We start from the raw sequence: 23,437 nt of genomic DNA on the forward strand, positions 1-23,437 counted from the left end.
AAAGAACTAAACTGCCATCTAGCGGTGACCTTGGCGTTCGCAGGTGGAGAGCAACGTCTCCATATTGAATCTCAAAATGTTCGTCAATATTCGTAATTCTATAATTATTTATAATCAAATTTAGAGAGTTTGACAATTAATATAAACGGATTTTTCAATTTTTAATTTAATCTAATTTGCGACATTTTTATGGTATCAAATTTTTTTAAAGTACATTTTTTTAAACTTTACTTTTTAAACTTAAAAAAAACTTTAACTAAACAAAACACTATCATGTTAAACTACAATGCATTCAGCCAAAATAGAGCACACGTTTCTAAAGATGCATTTATGTTTGTTTGAGGAGCAGACACAGTGTAATGTATACATATATACAGAAACTTATATCTTTGTAGCCAAGTGGCATGTCCACGATTGTACTCGTGTATATAGCATTTCCGTGTTCAGCACTTTGGGGCCAGCGCCCTCTTGCGACAGAGCTTCTCTATTCCTAAAGCTTCATTCTATATAAAATGCTTTAAAAGCTGACAAAAAAATATTCTCTCCAACAAGGAAAAAAACCAATATTCAAATAAGAAAAATTTACATAAATCAAAAATGTCTCATACTTCTCGTCTATAAGAACTTAACTGTTTTCTAAATTACATATATATATATAAATCGTATAGAGCAAAAAATTCATATTCTAATTTTTCCCATCTCTAAAAGTTGCATATAATGTCAGAAATACTTCCAACTTGACCTACTTTACAAGTATGTCTTATTTCCCCAAAGCGCAAGTTTGTGAAAAATTCTAATATACATACATATAAAGAAATTTTATGAAAACGACCACTTTAAATCTGAATACAAAGTGGGATTTTTACATTTTTTTATTTGTTAACTCATAATGGAACAAAATATTCGATTCAATTAAGCGATTACTTGTCTATTCACAGATTTTCTAAGGATATAAGACAAGAAACGAATCAAAACGTTGCTTCGCGACACTTTTGATTTGTTTTGTCTCAATTTGATATCCTTAGAAAAACTGTTAGCAAATAAATATTTACTTGAGTCAAATAATTTTTACCTGACTCGAATAATTTTTATTGCAAGGCTCGAACCAGTAAAAGTATTTAAAAATACGGACTTTATGGACCAAAAATGAAAAATTACGGACCATTTACGAACCAATTACAATTAAAATTTATTTATTTATTTATTTGAACATAAACGGGTTTATGTTCAAAATTAAACTTTTTCAAAAAAATTAATTTTAAAATTCAATTATTTCTGAAAATTCACGCTATATTGCTTTTAGTATATACAATTATAATCTAAAATTTTAACAGAAATTCATTTTTAAATCAATTGATTTTAGAAAATTCTACAAGAATTCAATTTAAATACAAAAATCATTTAATGAATATAATTGAATGTTTCGTAAAATTCAACTCTCATAAAGAATTATATCAACAAATTTTTAAGAATAACAACATTCTTCAAAAAATGTTATTAAAATTGTATTAAAAATAATTAAATTTCTACGAAGAATTTTATTACATTTTAAAAATAATTGAATTTCTGCAATAATTTATAACTTATCCAAAATTAAATTTATTTTTTTGGGGTTTTAACTAAAATTTTCTATAAATCCATTATTTTTAATATTTTTTAAAAAAGTTCTTTGAGAATTTTTAAATTCATTTGTTTACAATTCAATTTTACAAAACTTCATAATTATTCGGAAATTCTTCAATTAAATATAAATATTAGAAAATAAAAACTTCAAATAATATGAAAAAATGCAATTAATATAAATTAATTCCACAGAATTATTAGTTAAAAATATAAAAATTCATTTTTAAAAGATTTTCATTAGAAATCTTTTCAAAATTCAATTATTTCTAAAAATTCACGCTATAATGCTTTTAATATTTAATTATAATCTAAGATTTTAACTAAAATTCATTTTTAAATCGAATTTTATGAGAAAATTCTACTGGAATTCAATTATTTTAATACAAAAACAATTGTTAATTGAATAATTGAATGTTTCTTAAAATTGAATTCTCATAAAGAATTTTATGGACAAATTTTTAAATAATTGAATTCTTTTGACGAATTTTGATAAAATTTTTAAGAATAATTACATTTTTTCCATGAATTCGATTAAAATTGAATTAAAAAAAATTGAAATTCTGCGATGAGTTTTATTATTTATGAAAATAATTGAATCCGCGTAAAAAATTTTATTATTTTCGAAAATAATTGAATTATTGCCAAGAAATTTATTAAAAATTTGAAAATATGTAATTGAATTCCTGTAAAATTTATGTATTGTTTTATGTAAATAATTCAATGTTTGCGTAGAATTTTATGAACATTTTTTTAAATAATTGAATTCTTTTGGAAAATGTTATTAAAATAGTAGTAATTGAAAATCATTAAATTAAGAAAAATTTTTGAAAATAATTCAAATTTTCCCAAGAATTTTATTAAAATTTTTTTAAAAAAATGGAATTTCAAAGAAGAATTTTGTTATTTATAAAACTTTTACTATTTATAAAGGACATTTTGACGAGAATTAAAAAAAAATTTTAAACATAATTGAATTTCTGTGAAGAACTTTTTTACTTTTGAAAATAATTGAATTGTTTTTTAGAATTTTATGGAAATTTATGAAAATAATTGAATTCTTGAGAAGAATTTTTTTTAAAAATAATATTCAAAAGAATTTAGTAAATCTGAACAATTTTGCTATTTATAGAATTAATTGAATTCTTGAGATGGATTTTTTTACAGTTTCTAGAAATAATTGAATTCTTTCGACGAATTTTAATAAAATTTTTTAAGAATAATTACATTTTTCGAGAAATTTGATTAAAATTGTATTAAAATAATTAAAATTCTGCAATGTGTTTTACTATTTATGAAAACAATTGAATATATTGCGAAGAAATTTTTAAAAATAAAATTATAATTACGGTGACTAACTTCCCTTATGATTATTTTTAAAATTTAACTAAAAGTCTTTAAAAGAATTTAAATATTTTCAATAGAATGTAAAGATATTTCAATTATTTCAAAATTTTTCAATTATTTGTTTTTAAAAATTCAATCATCTTAAAACAATAGGATTGAAAAATTTCAAAAATCTTATTTTTCAGAATTTTCAAATAAACTTTGCAAAAATGAAATTAAAAAATTTTAAGCGTGTATCTTTTTTAAATTAACTAATAAAAATTTTAATTATTGATCTTCGCACTAAGAAATATGAATACATTAGAATGTGACTCTTTATAAAATTCAATTATTTATCAATTATTAAATTAAAATACTTTGAAAATTCGATTTGTTAAAAAGTTTTTAATAAAATTATTTAACAAATTTAATTATTTTCAGTTGATTTTCACAAAATTTCTATTAATTCGATAATTTTTTTTAATTTATTCTTTACATACTATATTTGAATCAGTGACTAATTCTTTACTATCGAATTAATTATTTTTAACTAATTATTCAAATTTAGAGAACAGTATAAATATCTATAAAAATTGAAATAGAAAGCGATTTTTTAAAAACAAATTAAAATAATAAAACTTTTTTTAATTTGATGAAAAAATTCCTGGCTATTTCACGGTTTTCCCGCGGATTTTCCGGTTAGTAGACACCCTGATTAATAAACGAATCGGCACTATTGAATTAGTTCAAAAGTGACTTTATTCAGATGCAGAGAGCATAGGATGCGGGACAAAAGTGGGTATAAAATTGTTATTAAAATTCTGTATGTAGGATAGTTTCCGGTATTCATTTGAAAGTGAAATGTGCATGCAGACAAAGATTCTCTCTCGCGTGCATAGACGGATAGTTCTAACGCAGCAGGACAGGGCAGCGACCTAATTCTCGCATATATATTTATATCAGAAGGTACTCTATACGTTGCAGTATACTATCTTGGAGACGCGCGAAAACACGACATAGGAAACGGCAAAACGTATTCGCAAACATCAACGACCCCAGTCTCGTGACGCACGAGACTCACTTCACACAAGTCTAATGACTCTCTGGAAATTCAATTTCAAAGCTTGTATATATACATATATTCCACCATAGGTCGCGAATGCATTGCTGATCTGAAATTTGGCCAAGAGCCTAATTCTCAAAAAAAACTTCCTCGATTTTCTCTATAGTTGCAAATATTGTCAAAATTTTCATACGTTTCTTATTTCAATTTGATATCCTTAGGAAAATTGTGTTAGTTTTTCTAAGCACTGTTAACTTATAATAGTATCAAATTGCAACAAATTGATACCAAAAATGTGTATCAAAGCAAAAATTAATCTAAATTTTTCGCATCAACTTGATATATGTACTTTCGTACCTATCAATTTGATACTTTTAAGAAAAGTGTGAGGATATCAAAACTGAGACAAAAATGGTATCAAAATTGTTGCAACATTTCTTATAGATCTTTGAAGCTAGTAGAATCTTTAGAGGCAGAAAATCGCCGGATCAAACTACCGATTTTACAATTACAAAAAAATTTATATCAATTGCATTTATAATACTGAACATTGTTCGATCATTTTGAAATTGGTTGTCCATACAAAAATGAAGGACAATTTAACAAAAGTTTTGCGAACTATTCTTTCCTATTTATTTTTATGGTAAATTCAGATTTAAAGAGCTATTCTTATATAACAGAAATGAAATATCATTCGGTGTGGGAAATTTTAAACTAAATAGAGTTCACATGTGAACAGCTGATCTCCATCCTTGGATTTTGCATATTCTGTATATACTATATATACCTGAATTTAAAAACCGAATCTAAAGTATATACGTTATGCAATCAAACTATCAAAAAGTGGAGGTGAAATTTTTACCATGCATGCACAATATAAATATATTTGTCAGTTTCTGTATAGGGGAGTTTTGGGTCATCCTTTAAAAGGACTTTTCCTGTTTATCTCTACAGGAAGGGCTCATTGTACAATTTTTTTTTTTTTTGATGGTTTTTTAAAAAGTATATGCTTAGGATGGGGGCGATCTTCTTATAATATAAAATAAGAAAAAGAGCGAGGTCATTCGATTTAAAGGTATATAATCCCGAACAGGTAGAATTCTCTCTCTCTACATCCGAACCGACACATCATAAATATGATCGGAAATGCAGTTATAAAAGATCACATCCGTTACAAAATTTTAGATGTTTGTATTTTGAAAATTTAGTTTCTGGTTTTACCCATTAGTTTAGATTCCAAAAACTGTTGCTATGCCATATTTTTGGAATCGACTTGAAGACTTAAACGAAAAGAAAAGTGACAATAAGTTCGAACTGATTTTAGGGTTAAAATGGAATTAATAAAGGTTTAATACTTTTGGCAACTTTTACTCTTTTTGAAGTAAACTTTACTACACTCGAAGTATGTTTTATATAAGAAAATACATCATAAATGATTTTCTCTTTGTAGGCTACAAAGAGATACTCTTTTTTACATACAAAGGCTCCTCCACGAGGAAGCAAAGACAAAGCCAAAGAATAGAAGACAAAGAAACATTTAATTCTCAAAGTAAACAACATTAACCCCTCAGATGCTTTATTAAGAAAAAACAGTTCAAACTAATTAAATAAGAAGCACGATATGAAAAACCATATGTTTAAGCAGTGAAAAATACAAACTTTAGAGAATTATTAACTATTTCACATGTAGAAGAGTGACTTTCAAAAATCCCATGACCGATGCACAGACAATTAACTATTCTTACCACTGTGCATCGCGGTTTTGTAAAGGAGGGCCGAACTTAAACCCGTGTCTGCCATATGACAATAACATCTGTGGCCCATGCTAAGCCTTAAGACTTATACACAGAAAAAAGTGAGTGTTATTTTAACACTGAATTCGGTGTTAAAAGTGTCTGCATCAAACTTTAGCTCGGAAGTGTTATTTTAACACTGAAAATAAGGTAAATTTTCTATTATAGAAAATTTATCCTCACTAAAATTACCCTACCAAAATTTACCCGCATCAAAAACAACACTCGCTTTTCTCTGTGTACACTTGCGGAGAACGCTACGAAAACCATCTTGCAAGCCCAGTAGTATCACATTAAGTTCAAAAGTCTCGAAAAATTTGAAGCACCATAAAAGTCTTCTTCTCCAAAAAGTTATACCAAAATGTCTATACACACTAAAATTTTCTTTCCCCCGTAAACTACAAGTCGTCATATCAGATATAATAAACATTGTATAAAACTGTCCCTAACATTAAAATCTTTTACAAAAATTCCGTGGCAGAATAATGTTTCTTTCTGTTAAATAGAAAAATAAAGAAGAAAAAAATTTCACGCTAGAAAAATGAAGACAAACTTGAGGATCACTGCCGTTTGGTCAAAACAAATCCAGATGTGGAAAAAGTTTCTTTTAAGAGATATTCTTCAATATTCTTTCCTTTTATTTCTCATTACATCTGGTGAGAGAGAGTTGTTCGCATAGTGCATTCAGGTAAATTTCTGTCAAATATACACCAGCCTATGGCCAAAAGAGGATAATCAGCAATAGAGTATACACATAACGAATAAAAGAAACAAGGGTGTCAGGTAGAGTCGCAAATCTTCAAAATTCTCTAAACACATGTTCAACACATGCGCGGCAATTTCATCTGCGCACAAATTCAACTAAATTCCAAGTCGTTAAATTTTATGAAAAAAAAGAAGAAACTCAACACATGTTGGCAAAAACTTTTATTCTAAGCACGTATATATATATTTGTAAATTTTTACTTTTCAAATTCTTTTTCAAATTCGAAGCTAAATCTGTCAGACAGAAAACGAAGTCATTCAAGTAAAATTATTTTATTTATTTATTGTTATTACTCTATCATTGTCAATCAACAATATAAGTCATTTGAGTAAAATTAGTTGATATAGTAAAAAGTCAGTCACTGATGATTCAAATACATAGTAATATCTTACTTCTAAAATAGTTAATAGTAACGAAATATTAAATTAAATATTAAATAAAATTAAATTAAATATTAAATTACAGTTATATAAAAAATAACTGTAATTTTTGGTAACTAATTCGATTATTGAAATTTCACTATTTGTGTAATTATTTATTAACTAATAATTAGTAATTATTTACCAATAATTATTTTTTACTAATTGCTGAAGCAAAAAGTCAGCCACAACTTTACTAATAATTAATCCAATATTTAGTAAATTCAAATAATTAGTTATTTTTAACTAATTTAAATTTAGACAGAATGTCAATAAACAATGAATGAATAAGAATGTCAATAACTGAAAAATATTTATTTGATGCAAATAACCGATTATTAATAATACCATTTAATTGAATCACATAAAAATTATTTGATTCAAGTAAATATTTAATTGATAATAGTCAAGTAATCGGTTATTTGCATCAAATAAATTTTTTTTTCATCAGTAACACTAATTTTTTAGTTCCTAATATATAAACGTTTGAATGAATGAAATTTAATTATTTCTTCGTCAAATTAGTATTTTATTATAAAATTTTACGTCACGTATCAAAAGCATTAATTATAAAATTTTTAAATATTTAGTTTAAGTTTTAAATTTTTATTAAAATAAGTAATTTTCGAAAATATTTATATCAACAAAAGATTTTATTCACGTGAACGACAAAATAAACGAAATGTTTTTCCAACAATTCCAAAAAAATAAATTGCATTATTGCACTAAAAATAATTATTTTTTTAAAGTTTTAAACATTCAAATGAACGAAGAAATTTGTAGTGTTTAAAGATAATATTAAAATATAATAATATAATAATAAATTATATACTGTTGTCAATTTTAATAAATATTTTTTAATAATTTTAATATTGTTAATTTAAATTTATATTGCTTCAAATATTTATTTCTTATAGTGTCTCATAATTGAATAAATTAAATAATTATTTTAGTTAAATTAAAATTACATAATGATTACGTAATTAATTACATAAATTAAAATAACAATGAAATAACTACTTAAAGTAATAAAACTAGAGTTTAAAAGATTATATAAATAGAATAGGTATTTCAAGAATATTATTAGCAAATAAATATTTATTTCTACAAAATAATATTTACTTATTAGTTTCAATTAATATAAATGCTATTTGCTTTAAAAGTTACAAAAAATTATTCTGTTTCAAATGTAAATTAATTTCACTAAATTTAAAAATTATTTAATACAATTATATATGTTTGATAAATATAATTGTGGTAATTAAATAAATCATACTGAAAAAGAAACTTAATTGATTCCAATAAAAATGATAAAAGATTCAAATAAAAATTTATTATATCAAATAAATAAATCAAATAATTTTTATTTAAATCTAATAAATTTGATTTGATTTAATAATTTTAGTATATTTGAAGTATAAATATCATTTAATTGATTCAAATAAACATTATTCAAAAATATATATTTGTTAATAATTATCTCTTATTTGAATAAAATTATAAAATTAATTAAATTTCATTACAGTGTAATTGACCAATAATTTAATGAACGCACTTTCCTGTGGTTTTATAAACAATACTTGCATAATAATTTTCAATATAATTATTATAATTACCACCAAATAATCAAATTTTTAATTGATTTTAATTTTAATATCAACAATTTTAGTTAATTTAAAATTAAAACTAATAAAATTGTTTTATTTCTTGATTTAGTAATAAAAATAATACATAAAAAAACAATTTTAAAAAAATTCTATTTTTAGTAAATTATTTTGAAATTGTTTTAAATAAATTGTTCTCAATAAATTATTATAAATTGAGTAAAAATATTAACAAATTTAATTGTTCTAAATAAATTATTATAAATTTGGATTAAAAATTGAAAAAATAAATTGTTCTTAATAAACTGTTTTAAATAAATAAAATTGTTTATAAATTTATTTTTCTAAATAAATTATTTTAAATTAATAAATATATTACCAACAAAACAGTTTAGACATCGTATTACCAATAAGCACAGAAAGAGGTCGTTCCGGTTAATTTATTTTACTTGAGGCAAAAGGTAAAACAGAAAACTGTAAGAAACCAATTTTTTTCGTCATTATTTTCTGCAAAGAAAATAAAAATACAGCAGATGATTAGGCAATCAAATGGCTAAAAATAAAATTCTTTCCTTGTACCATCTCTTAACATCCATTCATAAATTTCTCGACAATAAATTATTCACTTAAATATCTAGAAATAAAATTTAATTCCCCTTACAATATGTAAAATTAAAAATAAATTCCTACGTTCGTATACTTAATAAAATAATAAATAATACAAATTAATAAATTACTATAACAAAGGATTTAAAATTAAAAATTGATTTTAAAATCAAAAATAAATTCCTAGTCGTATAATAAAATAATAAATGATAAAAAATAATAAATTATTGTAACAATTAAAATTAGTAAAACATAATAATAGTAATAATAATAATAATAATATTTAGAAAAATAAAAAATATTATTGATAAAGTAAAGAAAATTTAAACTGAAGTATAATATAGAATTATGTTTAATTAATAATTTTAAAAAATAAACGGTATATTTAATAAATTATTATACAATCGCAGCAATTTATGGTTTTTATCATAACAATTATTATTTATTAATTTAGAAAATTATTTACTGATTTAGAAAACAACGAAGACAATATTAATTTAAGGAGAATCTATTCAGTATGTTTATATTAAAAAATAATACGTAAATATAAGTTTGCTAACTAATTAAAAAACAATCAGTGTTGTATAACAAAGACAATGTTATGTAACACAGTGGTATTCAAATTTTTGCCAAAATTGACATTTAATTATCGAAATTACTAAGGATTTTCTCCTACAACAGAACTGAATAGCAAGTCCTAATTAATCTGGAATAAGAGAAACAGAGAATGAAAAAAAGAGTAAAAGAAGAACAAGTAGAAGTAACAGGTGTCAATCCTTTTATTTACATTTCAAGATCAATGTCTCCTATGAAAAAAATTTCCCTAAAGACTCATTTACACCTTACCACCGTGAGAAAACGAAGAAAAAAAAGCAAAAATCAACTGAAAAAATTTTAACACAACTCAATTTACTTTTTCTGCCAATTCCAACACTATGAAACATTTAATATTTTATCGCACTTTAATTTTTAAATCCCACTTCTAATGACAAATGAAACATAACCTATATAGACTTATGTTTATATATGTCACCCCATAAAAACATCCAATAAAACAAATATTATTTATCACAAAAAAAAGAAAACTAATCAACTTTTAATGTCTAAAAATACAAAGACTAACCTTAAAAACGTGTCATCAACAAAATCATCAATGAATTTTCATGTAATCAATAGATGTCTAGTGGGGTGAGAGGGGACATGTAAGGAAATAATCAAAGCTTTTAATAAAAAAAAAAGAAAATGAGGTCAATTTTTATCGACACTGGGAAATAAATAGAATTAATGTCAATTGACATATGTCAATTAAATAATCTGTCAGAATTGTCGCTAAGCAACTCTCGTTCATTTAGACGATAAAAAAAAGAGATAAAAAAGTAAAAAAAATTCTTTTTTTTACTCACCGCTTTGACCGGTACTGCTCTTACTGGAGGATTGGCCCATTGTCAATTTAGAAAATGTCAGGAACGCGAATAACACGCGATGCACGTGCTTTCACGCAAACAATAACGATAAACATAAATAATCCAAAAATCGAGACATTTTTCTCAAACACATATCACATTAAAACGCAGTGTTTTCTGGTGCGTGAGTTTGCGACAGCAAAGATGTGTGTACGGCTGCTGCCAGCAAGATGATTGGCTGACATTAATTGAGCATGCGCGTGGCGCTTTAATTCAAACCCTTTCGCTTCTACATTGATCTTCTTCAATAGTTAATTAACTTTTAAAAAACAATTAATTATCTTTATGCTATAAATTTAATTTCTAAAAACAATGGCCGATAATTCAAACATTCGAATTATTGTTTTAGAAAGAAAATATTTGAAACAGGTTAATGAGTATTTACAATAATTAATTTCCGAACAAATCGAATTAATCGAATATTAGTCAATATTTAATTTAGTAAATATTATTCAATATTAATTAAATTTTTGTAAATTTTATTTAATATTAAATTATTAATAATTTAAAATCAAAATATTCCGGCAAATAAATAACAAATGATAAAAAAAATAAAAATTGATGAAAATGATGATATCATCATTTTCATCAATTTTTTTCATTATTTATAATTTTTTACATAAAATATTGATACTTTAAAATAAAAGTATTTAAAATAAGCATCAAATTTTGCCAAAAAATAATAAAAATTATATATCATCAATTTCATCATTTTTTTTTTAAAGGAATAAGATCAATTTTTTTCATTATTTGTAATTTTTATACATAAAATATTAATAATTTAAAATAAAAGAATTTAATTAAATAAGGAGCAAATTTTGACAAAAAATAATAAAAATTTAAAAAATAATATATCATCAATTTCATCAATTTTTTTTTTCATTATTTGTAATTTTCTACATAAAAAATTAATAATTTAAAATAAAAACATCTAATTAAATAAGGAGCAAATTTTGACAGAAAATAATAAAAATGAACAAAATTATGACATCATCAATTTCATCAATTTCTTTGTTTTCATTATTGTTTGTTTAAATATGCCAAAAGAGCAATTTTTTCATTATTTGTAATTTTTTACATAGAATATTAATAGTTTAAAATAAAATTATTTAATTGCATAAGGAGCAAATTTTGACAAAAAATAATAAAAGTGAAGAAAATGTAGATATCAATTTCATCAATTTTTTCTGTTTTTATACATTTTTATATAAAAATGGAAAAAATCAATTTTTTTATTCTATTATAATTTTTTATATTATATTAATAATTTAAAATTAAAATATTTAATTAAATAAACAACAAATTTTGACGAAAAATAAAAACGAACAAAATATGATATCGTCAATTTCATCAATTTTTTTCGTTTTCATGAATTTATATAACTATGAAAAAGAAAAAAAATCAATTTTTTTTCTTTTTGGTATAATTTTTTATATTATATTAATAATTTAAAATAAAAATATTTAATTAAATAAACAACAAATTTTGCCAGAAAATAATAAAAATGAACAAAATGATAATGTCATCAATTTCATCAATTTTTTCCTTTTTATAATTTAAAAAAAAAATGATAAAAAAAAATTGATGAAATTGATGATTTTTATAAAAAAAAATTATAAGAAAAGGAGAAAAATGATGAAATAAAATTTAAATTTTATTCAAAACTATGATAATAGAATATAATTGTAAAACGCACAAATTTTAGCAAAAACCGAGAAAATAATTTTAATTCCATGGAATTTTATTTTTTTCGGAGAAAGTATACATTTTCATCAATTTTAATTCCATAATGCACAAATGTAATGTCCATGGAAATTATCTTTGCGTGATATATTAGTATGCAAGAGGAGTTTTTGCTTTTCTTTTTGTTATTATTTTTCTTTTTTCTCTTTAAATGAAAAGAGAATCACGCGATCCTAATCCTTATCTAACGGGTGTTTCAATAAACTTTAATTATTACCATGGAAATATAAACAAAATTTTCGAAATTCAATTCGGGAAATTTTAAGTTTATACTGAAATTTAAAAAATTATTATTTAATATATTATTGTTATTACTTATAAATATATTTATTTATTATTATTTATTAATATTTATTATAATTATAAATATTATAAATACTTAATAAGTAAATAAAAATTACCCTAATTTAATTAACTATTAAATAAATAAATATTTTTTCATGCGGTTACAATAAATATTCGTGTAAAAATAAAATTTATTTGAACCAAAATAATTATAGATTTTGATAATTTTTTCAAAATATTTTGCATTTTGATCGAATCTGTTAATTAGTTAAATATTTTTTGTATCAAAAAAATATTTATTAAAATAAATATTAACAAATTTATAATATTCTCTCTCTAATGAAAATTTGACACCTTTCAAAAAATTAATTATTATAAACGATTCATTAATTCTCAAAGTATAAATATTCATTGAAACAAAAACTTGTTGTTATCAACTATAGAATTAAAAATTTCACCTAAATTTTAATATAAATAAATTAATTAATTATTTTTAATAAAATAAAATTTAATTTCAATAAAAAAATTTAATTATATTCAATGGAAATTAAAGCTTTTTAAATTAAAAAATTGCACTTTGTTGCATGTATTCTTTGCACTCGACACTATGCGTCTATATAGATATACACAGTAGAGAAAATATTATGTATATTATTGTCGAGTGTACAAGTTCCCTTGGTTACTTATAATCACAACATCCTCAACATCGACGAGCTCCACTTTGTTTGTTCGATGATACTCGTTGTTCCACTTCAGAAAAAAATGCTAATTTTTCCCGGAAAATTACTAAAATTAGTTAACAATAAAACATTGACGTCAATCTATAAATTGTGATCATTGTAATATAGTGATTAAAAGAAAATATAGAAAAAAAGCAAATTCTTCCTTCTAAAAAAATTAATTATTAATTATTAATTAATTAATTATTAAATAAATAGTAAGAAAAATGAGTAAATTTAATTGTAAATACTGCCTGAGTTTATTTATTCTAATTCTTTTTGAAATTCCACATGGGGGTGAGTTTTTCGAAAATAATTGTACTAAACGATTTATTTTTAAAAATAAAACATGAATATTAATGAAAATATTAATAATAATAATAATAGTTTAATATTAATCATTTTTATTATTAAAATTCCCTTTTTTATAGAGGGTCGTGAAAATAATAATTATTATTTTTTTATTATTATGAAGTTTTGAGTAATTTTACTTAAATTACTTGACAATTGATTTTCGATTGAATTTCAGGCAAAGCTTTGGATTGCTTTCATTGTGTTTCAATTGGAGGTGATAACAAACCCTGTGATGACCCATTTCATAATAATGGAAGTTTGGAATTTCTAGAGTCCCCTTGTTTAGGGGGTCGTAAAAATCGAGATGGTCTCTTCCCTGCAACCGCTTGTGTAAAAATAGCGGGAATTTACTGTAAGTAAAAATTAAATTGAAAAATAAAAAAAAATTTTTTTAAATAGCTAATTGCATTAATAATTTAAAAATATAATTCATTAGAATAATTAATATTTAGAAACAATAAATTTTATAAATTTAATAAATTAATAATTAATATTTAAAAATAATAAATTTAATTAATAATTATTTCAAATTAATTCATACAGTTAATTAAGATAAATAATTATATAATAAATTAAATTACATAATTGATTGTATAAATTTAATTTATAACATATTTAATTATATAATTAATGAATATTCTGAAAAAAAATTTATTTGAAGCAAATAACCGATGATTTGTCAATTATTAAATATTTACTTAAATCAAATAATTTTTAATTAAATCAAATAAAATGTGAATCAATAAATTCAGAATTTGATACAAATATGCTACTTGATTCAAATAAAAATTATTTGATTTAAGAAAATATTTATTTGATAATAAACAAGTAATCGGTTATTTGGAATCAAATAATTTTTTTTTAGTATGTATATTTAATTTTAACAATTAAATTTTTAATTTACATAATTATAATCGAATATGTTAATTATAATTTCAATAGATTGTAAACTTAATTTAATTTGCATAATTAATTACATACAAATATGTAAAAAAAAAATCTGTTAATTTTAATAAAGTAAAGATTAAATTTAACTTGCTTAATTAATAATAATTACAGACGACTCTGGTGTGTCATTAACAATTAGAAGTTGCGCTTTAGACAGTGGTACATTGACGACAGATTCCGAATTGATACGAATGTCCCACTGTGGATCATTTTATTTTGATAATAAGTGAGTTTTTTTCTCCATTTGGAATTTATTTCTATTTGGTTTTTTTTCTCCATTTTTCCTCAATTTTTTTCAGTAAAAAATTAATAATTAAAATTTTCAATAAATTATTATTTATATAAATTAAATCGAAAATATTTCTTTCAGATACGTTAAAGGTTGCGTTCAATCGTGTAGTGATGCTGACGCTTGCAATCAATCTACTCGAAATTTAAAACCAACAATTCTTCTTTTAATATCCTTCCTCACTCTAAAATATTTCTAAATTAAATCTCTTTAGTCATAATATAAAAAGAAAAAAATTCTTTTTCTTATATATTAATGAACACCAATTTTTAATCTTACTGTGATCGACTTGTTTTCAATTTTTTTTTGGATTCTAAATCCAAAATTGAAAATTGGAAAAAAAATCATTCAGCTTTAATTCGAAGATTTAAAAAAAAAAGTTATAAACTATTTTTCAATGTGTTCACTCACTGTGTTCATTTTTTTTACAAGGAGAAAAAAATTGTGCCTTCATTTTTTACGTATATTTTTGAAAAGAAAAATATTTCAAAGTCTGTTATAAAATTATATTATTATAGAAGATAAAAGAAAATTATTATAATAGAAAATAAAGAAATATATTAGAGAAGATAACAAAAAATATTAGAGAAAATACAAAAATAATAAGGAAGATAAAAAAATATTATTATTGTTAAGTTTTAAACTGATTATATAAATAGTGTTAAATAAAATTTTCGTTCTACACAATTTTTGCTAATTAAATAAAAATTGTATTCGAAATATTTATTGTTTCCTGAAAGAAGAAGCCCTTTCTTTGCTAACTTCAAATTATTTTTAATTTATAAAAATGGTAGTAGTCAACAAAACTCTCAAATACTGTAAATTGTTGCTTCTATCTATTCGAAAAAAAAAGAATAAAAATTCTATTCATTCAAACAAGAAGAGAATTATTTTTTCTAAAGAAAATAATTAGAAATAATTAAACAAAACTTAGTATCAATTACAAACAAATAATAAAAATAACAATAAAATAAAAAATAATTAACTATAATAATCGTCGTATTCATAATAAATAATAAAATCTTCACCATGAAGGTGGATTTTCAAGAATCATTTGTTTCCTGTCAAATATTAATTAATTCCGCTATTCACACCATGAGACCTGTCATTCTACAATGTTTCCAAATTATATTGTCATAAATTTTTTAAACGAATTTTGAAAATTAAAAACACTGTTTAAAATGAGGGGTCCAAGTATTTATAATGTTTTCGATCAATTTTTGGATTTTCTCATGGGCATTGTCAGCTGGTTTTGGGACACAATTGAATTACTTGTGGACATATTTCTCGAATTTCTCACAAGAACACTGGAACTGATAATTGTCCTGATGAATCTCCTATTTCAGGTGATTTGTTTTCTACGCGATTTATGCATCGAAGCGATGCAAACATTTGCCAATGTCTTTCAAGGAATTGTTAATGTCATTGGAAGTATTACATGCGACGATGTTGAGGATTTTGCCTCCGCTTGCATCGTCGTTTTATTATGGTTGGGAGCTATTAAAGTTGTTATCAGCATTCTAAATCAGGTATGATAATTATTATCTCGTAGATTTTTGCCAAAAAAAAAAAAAAATATTTTTCTAATTTACGAGTCGCTAGAAAATTAAGAATCATGATTTTTTCATGTCAAAAGATTAAATTTTTTTCTAATAATGAAAATTTGTATTTTTCAATTAAATAATTGTAATTGAATAATAGTAATTTAATAATTATTAAATAATTATAATTAATAAATTCTTTTTTGTACTCTACAAATTTATTTTTGTTTTCTATTTTCTATTTTCTATTTTCGAAATTCAATTTTCATTTTATCACTTTCATTCAGAATTCTACTTTCGAATTAGTTTCTGAAATAATTGAAATTAAAAATAAAAATTTACATACAGTGTATAGAAATTTCGTTGAAGAAATGAAATTCTGATTTTCTAGCGACCTCGAGCGAAGAGTAGAGAGAAAAAGAGGGTTTCAGAATTTTTACAAAGCGTTCCTCGTAATCATCTCACGCTCACGATATTCTCGAGTCTGTAATTGCTTCAAACCCAAAACGAAAAATCTGACACAAAAACCAGGTAACTCACACGATCCATTAATTACAGGAATGCTCTCTCATAACATTCAAAACATTCCATTGAGTTATCTGGTTCTTGTATATTGTGCCAAAAATTTTCATACAATTTAAATACAAAGTATATTACAAATTTTTTGCAACAAAATAAAAAACAGAATAAAAAATAAAAAAAAAAATAGAATAAAAAATAGTAGAAAATAGAATAAAAAAATAGTGGAAAATAGAATAAAAAATAAAATATTCAATAAAATACTATCATCAATATTTTATTGAATTTATTTTCTATTCTCTATTAGTTAATTTGCCATTTTCCAATTGTCAAGTATGACAAACGAAATATTTATCAAAACAAAACGTTTTCAAGTTTTGTTTACATTTTCTCATAAAGCTAACTTTTGGATAGAATTTAAATTGAAAAAAATCGGAAAAAAAATTTTAACAAAGATTTTCATACCTTTTGTTGATATATAAACGCTATTCATTCTACAGAATGCAATTTCAGCAAATTGTGGCAATTTATTTTTGCACTAAACGACACTTTTCTTTTGACACAAAGACGAAGATTTTTCTTTTAAATTGTGAAAATTTACACTTACTTCTTCTTTGTTTGTAATTTTTCTCTTTTCCTGAAGTATTTACACTTTATATAATTAATAACTAAAGGAAAAATATTTTTTTGAAAAAATATTCAGAAGGAAGAAAAGCCTTCCGTTACTGCTCTCAATCGCTCGTTGTCGACGCTATTGAGTATAGTCGTTAATTACACTAATGTACTAATCAGCTTCAATGACATACCGTTCAATTTCAGAATTCTGGCTTTTCCTTGTTCAATCCACTTGCTAAATCGGACTCACTGGGGTGCTCTGCAGGTAGTATTAAATTAGAGGAATGCTGTGCTCCAAGACGAGCAACGAAACGAAGAGGTTTAAATCGAAGACGAGGTCGACGACGCTTCAATTCACCTTCTTGATTATTAGGTAAAATATCCGAAAAATTGTTATTTTCCTAAATAAAAAACTAAACAGAACTTTTAAATTAAATAAACACTTTAATAATTTAAAAACACATTTAAAAAAAAAAAATTATTGAAATGATTTTTGTAAATGAATAATTTTTCTCAAATTTTTCATTTTAATTATTTCAGCACAACAAAACGCAAAGTGAGTCAAGAAACTGTAAATGTCTCTTTGTCAATTGTTGTAACTGTTTTGCAAATAAAGTTTTTGTCTTATCGTACCTCTTTTAATTTTATTTTTTATAATTTTCTCTCTTTACTTAATTATTGAGACCTATTTTCTATTTACTTTATTTAAATAGAAGTAATAAATAGTAAATAGAAAATAGAAAATTAAGAAAAAACACTAAAATTAAGAATACTTTCAAAAATGATTTAAAACTTTCATTCATTTATTTATAACAAAGTATATATATAAAATATAAATACGTAATTCGCTTTGTTTTATCTATTAATAACTATGTACAAAATTAAATAGCTAACTTTCATTACGAATCAAAATTTCAAAATTATTCTTATTCTCCAAATCATAATGGAAAAGTTGATTAGTAACGAAGTTGTACTAATTCGAATTATCTTACTTGTTAGTTGCTTCAATTGATTGCAATCAATTATAATAATAAGTTAACTAAATTACTTGATATGTCATTATAACATGAAAGAAAAAAAAAATTAACGTAGCTGCACGAAGAGGAATTAAACTCATTCTATTTTTGTAAGTAACAAATTAAGAAAATGTGAATAATTAACTATCTAATAATTCAAAATTCATTTTATCAAATGATTTCGAATATTTTTTGGAATTATCTATAATTGTCGATCTGGTAAAAGTTAAAATTCAGTCAAGGAAGAGTAGAGGAAAAACTTACAGAATTTTTTTTTTTGTTTTGTTTCGAAATGATGAATGATCGATGATTCGACGGGACGTTTTGACGTTAATCATTAACTATTGTTATGGCGAGATTATGTTCCGGCCAGGAGAACGTTTTTGGAAGCTGTATCTGAAAAAATTAAGTAGGAAATTATTTTTCTAAAATAAAATTGTGATAAAATCAGATAAAATGAAAATAAAGAAATTTTGATTATTGAAATTTTATTTTCAATTAAATTATTTAAATAAAATTTTTAACTTAATTACTTAAATTAAATTTTTGACTTATTGAAAATTATTTAAATTTAATGAAATTATAATAAAATTCCTCGAATTTCGGATTTAATTTACTAAAAACTATACTAGAGAAATAAAAACGAAAAAAATAAGAACATTTAAACATTTAAAGTAAAATACTAACTTGTGAAGGCACATTTAAAATTTGAAACTCATACGACATTCTTTCGGCCAAATTCTCGGGCAATAAAACTTGTAACCACGGTCCCTGGACGACGTACGGTTTGTCTTTTGTGACTAATGTTCCTGTGACGGAAGGTGCAACGATTGTGACCGCAGCGTGCGATAAAATAGATTTAAACGTGAAATGTCGACCATGCATTACACGTCCTCTGCAAAAAAGAAACCAATTTTTTTTATCAAAAACGAGAAAAAAAATTCTCGAAAAGAAAAATAAAAAATATAAAAGTAAATTAAACTTTTCTTTAAGACAAAAATGATTACTTTATTGCTAATGGTAATAAACTTCCAGCCTCCAAATTGAAAGTCAAATGAAGACCAGGAAGTGTTTTGGCACCGTTTTCATCCGTCGCCTGTTCATCGTTTTCCGATGGCGATAATCTTTCAGCTTTTACAACTGGTTTTATATCCTCTTCATCGTCAGAATCTTCTCTTATCTCTCGATATCTTTCCCTGCTTTTGTCTCCGGAGATTTGCACCCACCTGTGATAATGTAAAATTTATTTTCTTCTTACACTTCTCTTAAATTAGCCAGTTTGCATTTTGCAATTGTTAGAAAAATTAAAAGAATAAAATTCGAATTTTTTTTTAAATTAAAAGAATAAAATTCGAACTCGAATTCGAATAAAATTCGATTAGTAGAAAAAATCCAAATTATTGTAAAATTCAAAAAATAAGATCCGATTAATTGTAAAATTAGAAGAATAAAATCCGAATTATCGTATAATTAAAAGAATGGTACGAAAAAGAATTTTCTGAAAGTGAAAATTGATTGTTTGTTGAAAAGAAAACTGACCAACATTTCGCTGAAACGCCACTAAGATTCGAGCCTTCTCTCTCGATTCCATTTTGAATTTTAACCGCTGCCGATGGATCCTCGTCCATTATCGAGTGGATTCTTCTCATATCAGTCAAGAGCCAAGGTCCGCAGCCACTTGAAGTTTTTAAAAGATTAACGACACCCAATCCGTTCCAATGTTGCGCTGCCTGTAATTCCTCGGACGTCACGCCGATAATTTGTACAAAAGAAACCTAAAAGAGAGAAAGAAGTTACATTTATACAATAAAAAAAAAATTACATTTGTAGAATTAGAAAAGAAAAGTAAATTTTAAATTATAATATCTTCTTGTGTGTTGAGAATATGTAAAAAATAGAAACTTACTTCTCCATAAGGAGTGGTGGCTGACGACGGTAATTGTGGATCTTTGCCCATTAAAATTTGCGTAATTCGACCATTTCCATTGTCGAGTGCCGCATGCCAAGAGACGTGATCGCCCGGCAATAACATATTACTAGAATTAAAGACATATTTCGCTAATTGCTGCATTACATTCGCAGGCCATGTTGGCGGTGTCGTTTCGCCACGTTCTCGCACCAATCGAAATGTCAATTCAAAACCAAATCCACTGGGACGACCTGGACCCGATTTCGGATGTAATCTACCATCTCCGTGAAGATCCGATAAACCAAAACTGCAAAAAAGAAAAGTTATTAATATTTTTCTCTAGAACGAAAGAATAAAAGACGCAAGCAATAATAAACGTACTAATTAGAATGATTTAAAATTTCTTTATCTATTCTATTATTATTATTATTAATTAGTCATTCTATTAATATCCTACACAATTATCGTTACAAACGAAACTGATTTTTCGATAAAGAGAGGGAGATTTTTCACAAATCCGGGGAGAAAGAATGATTCATTAATGTACATTCATCGTCTAGACGTTCCATCAATGGCGTTATATAAATAAATGCATACAAGGCGCAGACTTTGAGAGTATAAAAAAAAGAGGAAAAAAAGAGGAAGAAAAAAGAAAAGAAGGAAGAGACTTGAACTAAGAAAGGGGAAGTACTGAGATCTATTTCCGCCGGTGCACCCTATGGCTTTAACTGAATTATTCTTCTGCACCCTACACTCTATATATAAAACATTCTATTACGACAGCTGTTTTTCTTGAAAAGTTAAGACAAAAAAAATCGTTTTTTCACTCCCCACAAAAAAAAACATAAATGTCAATGGCACGCGACAAAATTTCTCTTATTTAGAAAACGTCAAATTTGTTTAATTTTAGACAAAATAATTCAAATTCAAATTGTCAAGTTTTCAATTCAATTAAATAGTAAAAATATAGAAATGAATATAGAAACTAATTCAAATTCAAATAAATATGAAATCAAATTGTCAAATTTTCAATTCAAGTATTAAATAGTAACAAAATAGAAATGTAAAAAGTTATTGTGCGTAATTCACTTATTTAGTGTATTAATTATAATTATTTCAATCTTATTTAAATACAATAAAAATTCTCTCATTTCCGCTAAATATTTTACGTAATTATTTACTAATATTTCTTATTTAATCCACACATGTGTTGGCACGTGCACAAATGACAGAATTCTGAAAAACAACTCTCAGTTTGAAGAGCCTCGACAAAATTCCTAACTTCCTGTCTCTTCCCCTAATTTAACTATAATCCCTTTTTTACAATCGCCTTGAATTTTTTATCCATTTCCAAATTTTTTCTAACATTAAAAAAATATATTTCCACTAAGTATACTTTGTTGACTTTAAGAAAAATTTAATTTAACGTCTTCTAATTTTCAAAGTTATAAATAAAATGAGAACATAAAATATAATTTTACGTAATAAAAAATTTCACAGTAATATTCGTTATTTTATAACTCTTCGCAGCATAAAGTTTTGATTTCTTCGAAGAATATTCCGAGCCTAGGGCGGAGTTGAAAGTGAAACCATAATTTATGTTTGGGTCGACAGATCGTTGAGGGACACTAAACATTTGTATGAATTGTAATTTCGAAAAATTCGGAATAAAAGCCACTTGAAAATTTTTAAATGAGAAGAATAAACTAAAATTAAAAAATAAAAATTAATAGTTAAAAATCAGAGAATTAGAATAAATTACTACCTGACATAATGCCAATGAGGTGGAACTCCAATTTCTGGACATCCGGGATTCTCGTACATGCTTATATAGTCAAGAGGGTCTGGACCACCCAACCTGGTTACAAAAACAAAAACGTTTTACTTCTTTCACAGTAACTTGAAAGATTAATTTATAATTTTGAAAGTATTCTCCAATTATTGCTTTTTTCAATTTATTATATACAAATTCAAAAAGTTATAAATTAATTAGCACAAAATAAATATAATAATATAAGTATACAGTAATTAACGAAAATAAACGAATAAAAAATAATAAAGAAGAGAAAAGAAAACAAATGTATAAATAACCTGGAATCTATTAAATTAAAGGAATGTAGCGATAAATAAATAAAAACTTCTACAAGTCTGTATCAAAATTTAAAAATCTAAATAAACAATAAAAAATAATGTAAACAAAAGAGTATAAATTCACAATCAACAATAATTTGAAACAAAAGTAGAAATTATAAGAAAAAGATCATTAAAAATTGCCTCTTTCATTAATGTTACAAATATTATAATTATTATATATATAATAATCTATTGCAAATAAAAATATAACTATAACAAAAGAAAGGAATTTATACATACAAAAAGAAAAGGACACTTTAAAGAAAAGTTTGAACAATAGGTTAAGTACAAGATAAAAATGAAAAGATCCTTTTTAGAAACTCACCAGTATTTAACAATAGCTGTCACAGTGAGAGGATTTCCTTGGTTAGGATAAATTTCTTTACAAAAACTGTGTAAGGCGTCGAGGCCCAAGGCCCGCGGTGAACATCCTGGAATTGGTTGATACGGTGGAAAATTTCGAGGAAAGTCCTCCCTTTCCCTCATATTTCCATACATGTAGGCAAATTTTTTCTTCTCAAAACAATAGTCCTTGAAAAATAAGGAATCCACGTTGATTCCAAATGCTTAAAACTGCACAAAAAACAAAAAAAACTTTCAATTTTTTACTTTAAAACATTTTCTAAGTGTTCCACTCTCGACAACAGGACAGACGACAATTGGTGAAGCGCTCTGAAATTTCCGACATTTCCCAAGAAAACCACTA

At 24.1% G+C, this 23,437-nt stretch overlaps 4 protein-coding genes across 9 annotated transcripts in view; 2 read left to right on the forward strand and 2 right to left on the reverse strand.

Annotated features, from left to right (window-relative positions):
* The window catches only part of LOC122510179 (protein neuralized), a 144,574-nt gene extending 126,657 nt beyond the window's left edge, over nt 1–17,917 (reverse strand). Inside the window, exon 1 of one of the 5 annotated variants that reach the window (XM_043624687.1) lies at nt 17,865–17,917. Coding sequence is in view for 3 of the 5 variants with exons in the window: in XM_043624650.1 (XP_043480585.1) it covers nt 10,601–10,640 (40 nt within the window). In the remaining 2 variants the exon portion in view is untranslated. Of the gene's footprint in view, nt 1–10,600; nt 10,819–17,523; nt 17,834–17,864 lie in introns of those variants that run through there. The other 4 variants (XM_043624679.1, XM_043624672.1, XM_043624650.1 and 1 more) reach the window with 4 other exon arrangements.
* On the forward strand, nt 13,339–15,284 carry LOC122510231. The gene is made up of 4 exons (XM_043624720.1): nt 13,339–13,704; nt 13,937–14,113; nt 14,821–14,935; nt 15,080–15,284. Exons 1-4 carry the CDS (start codon nt 13,635–13,637, stop codon nt 15,195–15,197), a joined length of 480 nt encoding a protein of 159 aa, XP_043480655.1. The 5' UTR covers nt 13,339–13,634; the 3' UTR covers nt 15,198–15,284.
* On the forward strand, nt 16,133–18,251 carry LOC122510222. Of its 2 annotated transcripts, XM_043624707.1 has the most exons (3): nt 16,133–16,527; nt 17,878–18,046; nt 18,214–18,251. In XM_043624707.1, the coding sequence occupies exons 1-2, from the start codon at nt 16,180–16,182 to the stop codon at nt 18,037–18,039; spliced, it is 510 nt and encodes a 169-aa protein (XP_043480642.1). In that variant the 5' UTR covers nt 16,133–16,179; the 3' UTR covers nt 18,040–18,046; nt 18,214–18,251. The 2 variants fall into 2 exon arrangements, with proteins under 2 accessions (XP_043480642.1, XP_043480633.1); XM_043624698.1 differs by lacking the exon at nt 18,214–18,251 and having other exon boundaries at nt 17,878–18,121.
* A 765-nt stretch (nt 18,252–19,016) lies between these two features.
* On the reverse strand, nt 19,017–23,406 carry LOC122510654 (suppressor of fused homolog). The gene is made up of 7 exons (XM_043625435.1): nt 23,057–23,406; nt 22,364–22,456; nt 20,596–20,905; nt 20,229–20,464; nt 19,697–19,915; nt 19,377–19,584; nt 19,017–19,085 (listed from the first exon to the last, which is right to left on the reverse strand). Exons 1-7 carry the CDS (start codon nt 23,227–23,229, stop codon nt 19,020–19,022), a joined length of 1,305 nt encoding a protein of 434 aa, XP_043481370.1. The 5' UTR covers nt 23,230–23,406; the 3' UTR covers nt 19,017–19,019.
* Nucleotides 23,407–23,437: the final 31 nt, after the last annotated feature.

Source organism: Leptopilina heterotoma, unplaced genomic scaffold (genome assembly GCF_015476425.1).
Source record: "Leptopilina heterotoma isolate Lh14 unplaced genomic scaffold, ASM1547642v1 Lhet_120, whole genome shotgun sequence".
NCBI lineage: Eukaryota > Metazoa > Arthropoda > Insecta > Hymenoptera > Figitidae > Leptopilina > Leptopilina heterotoma.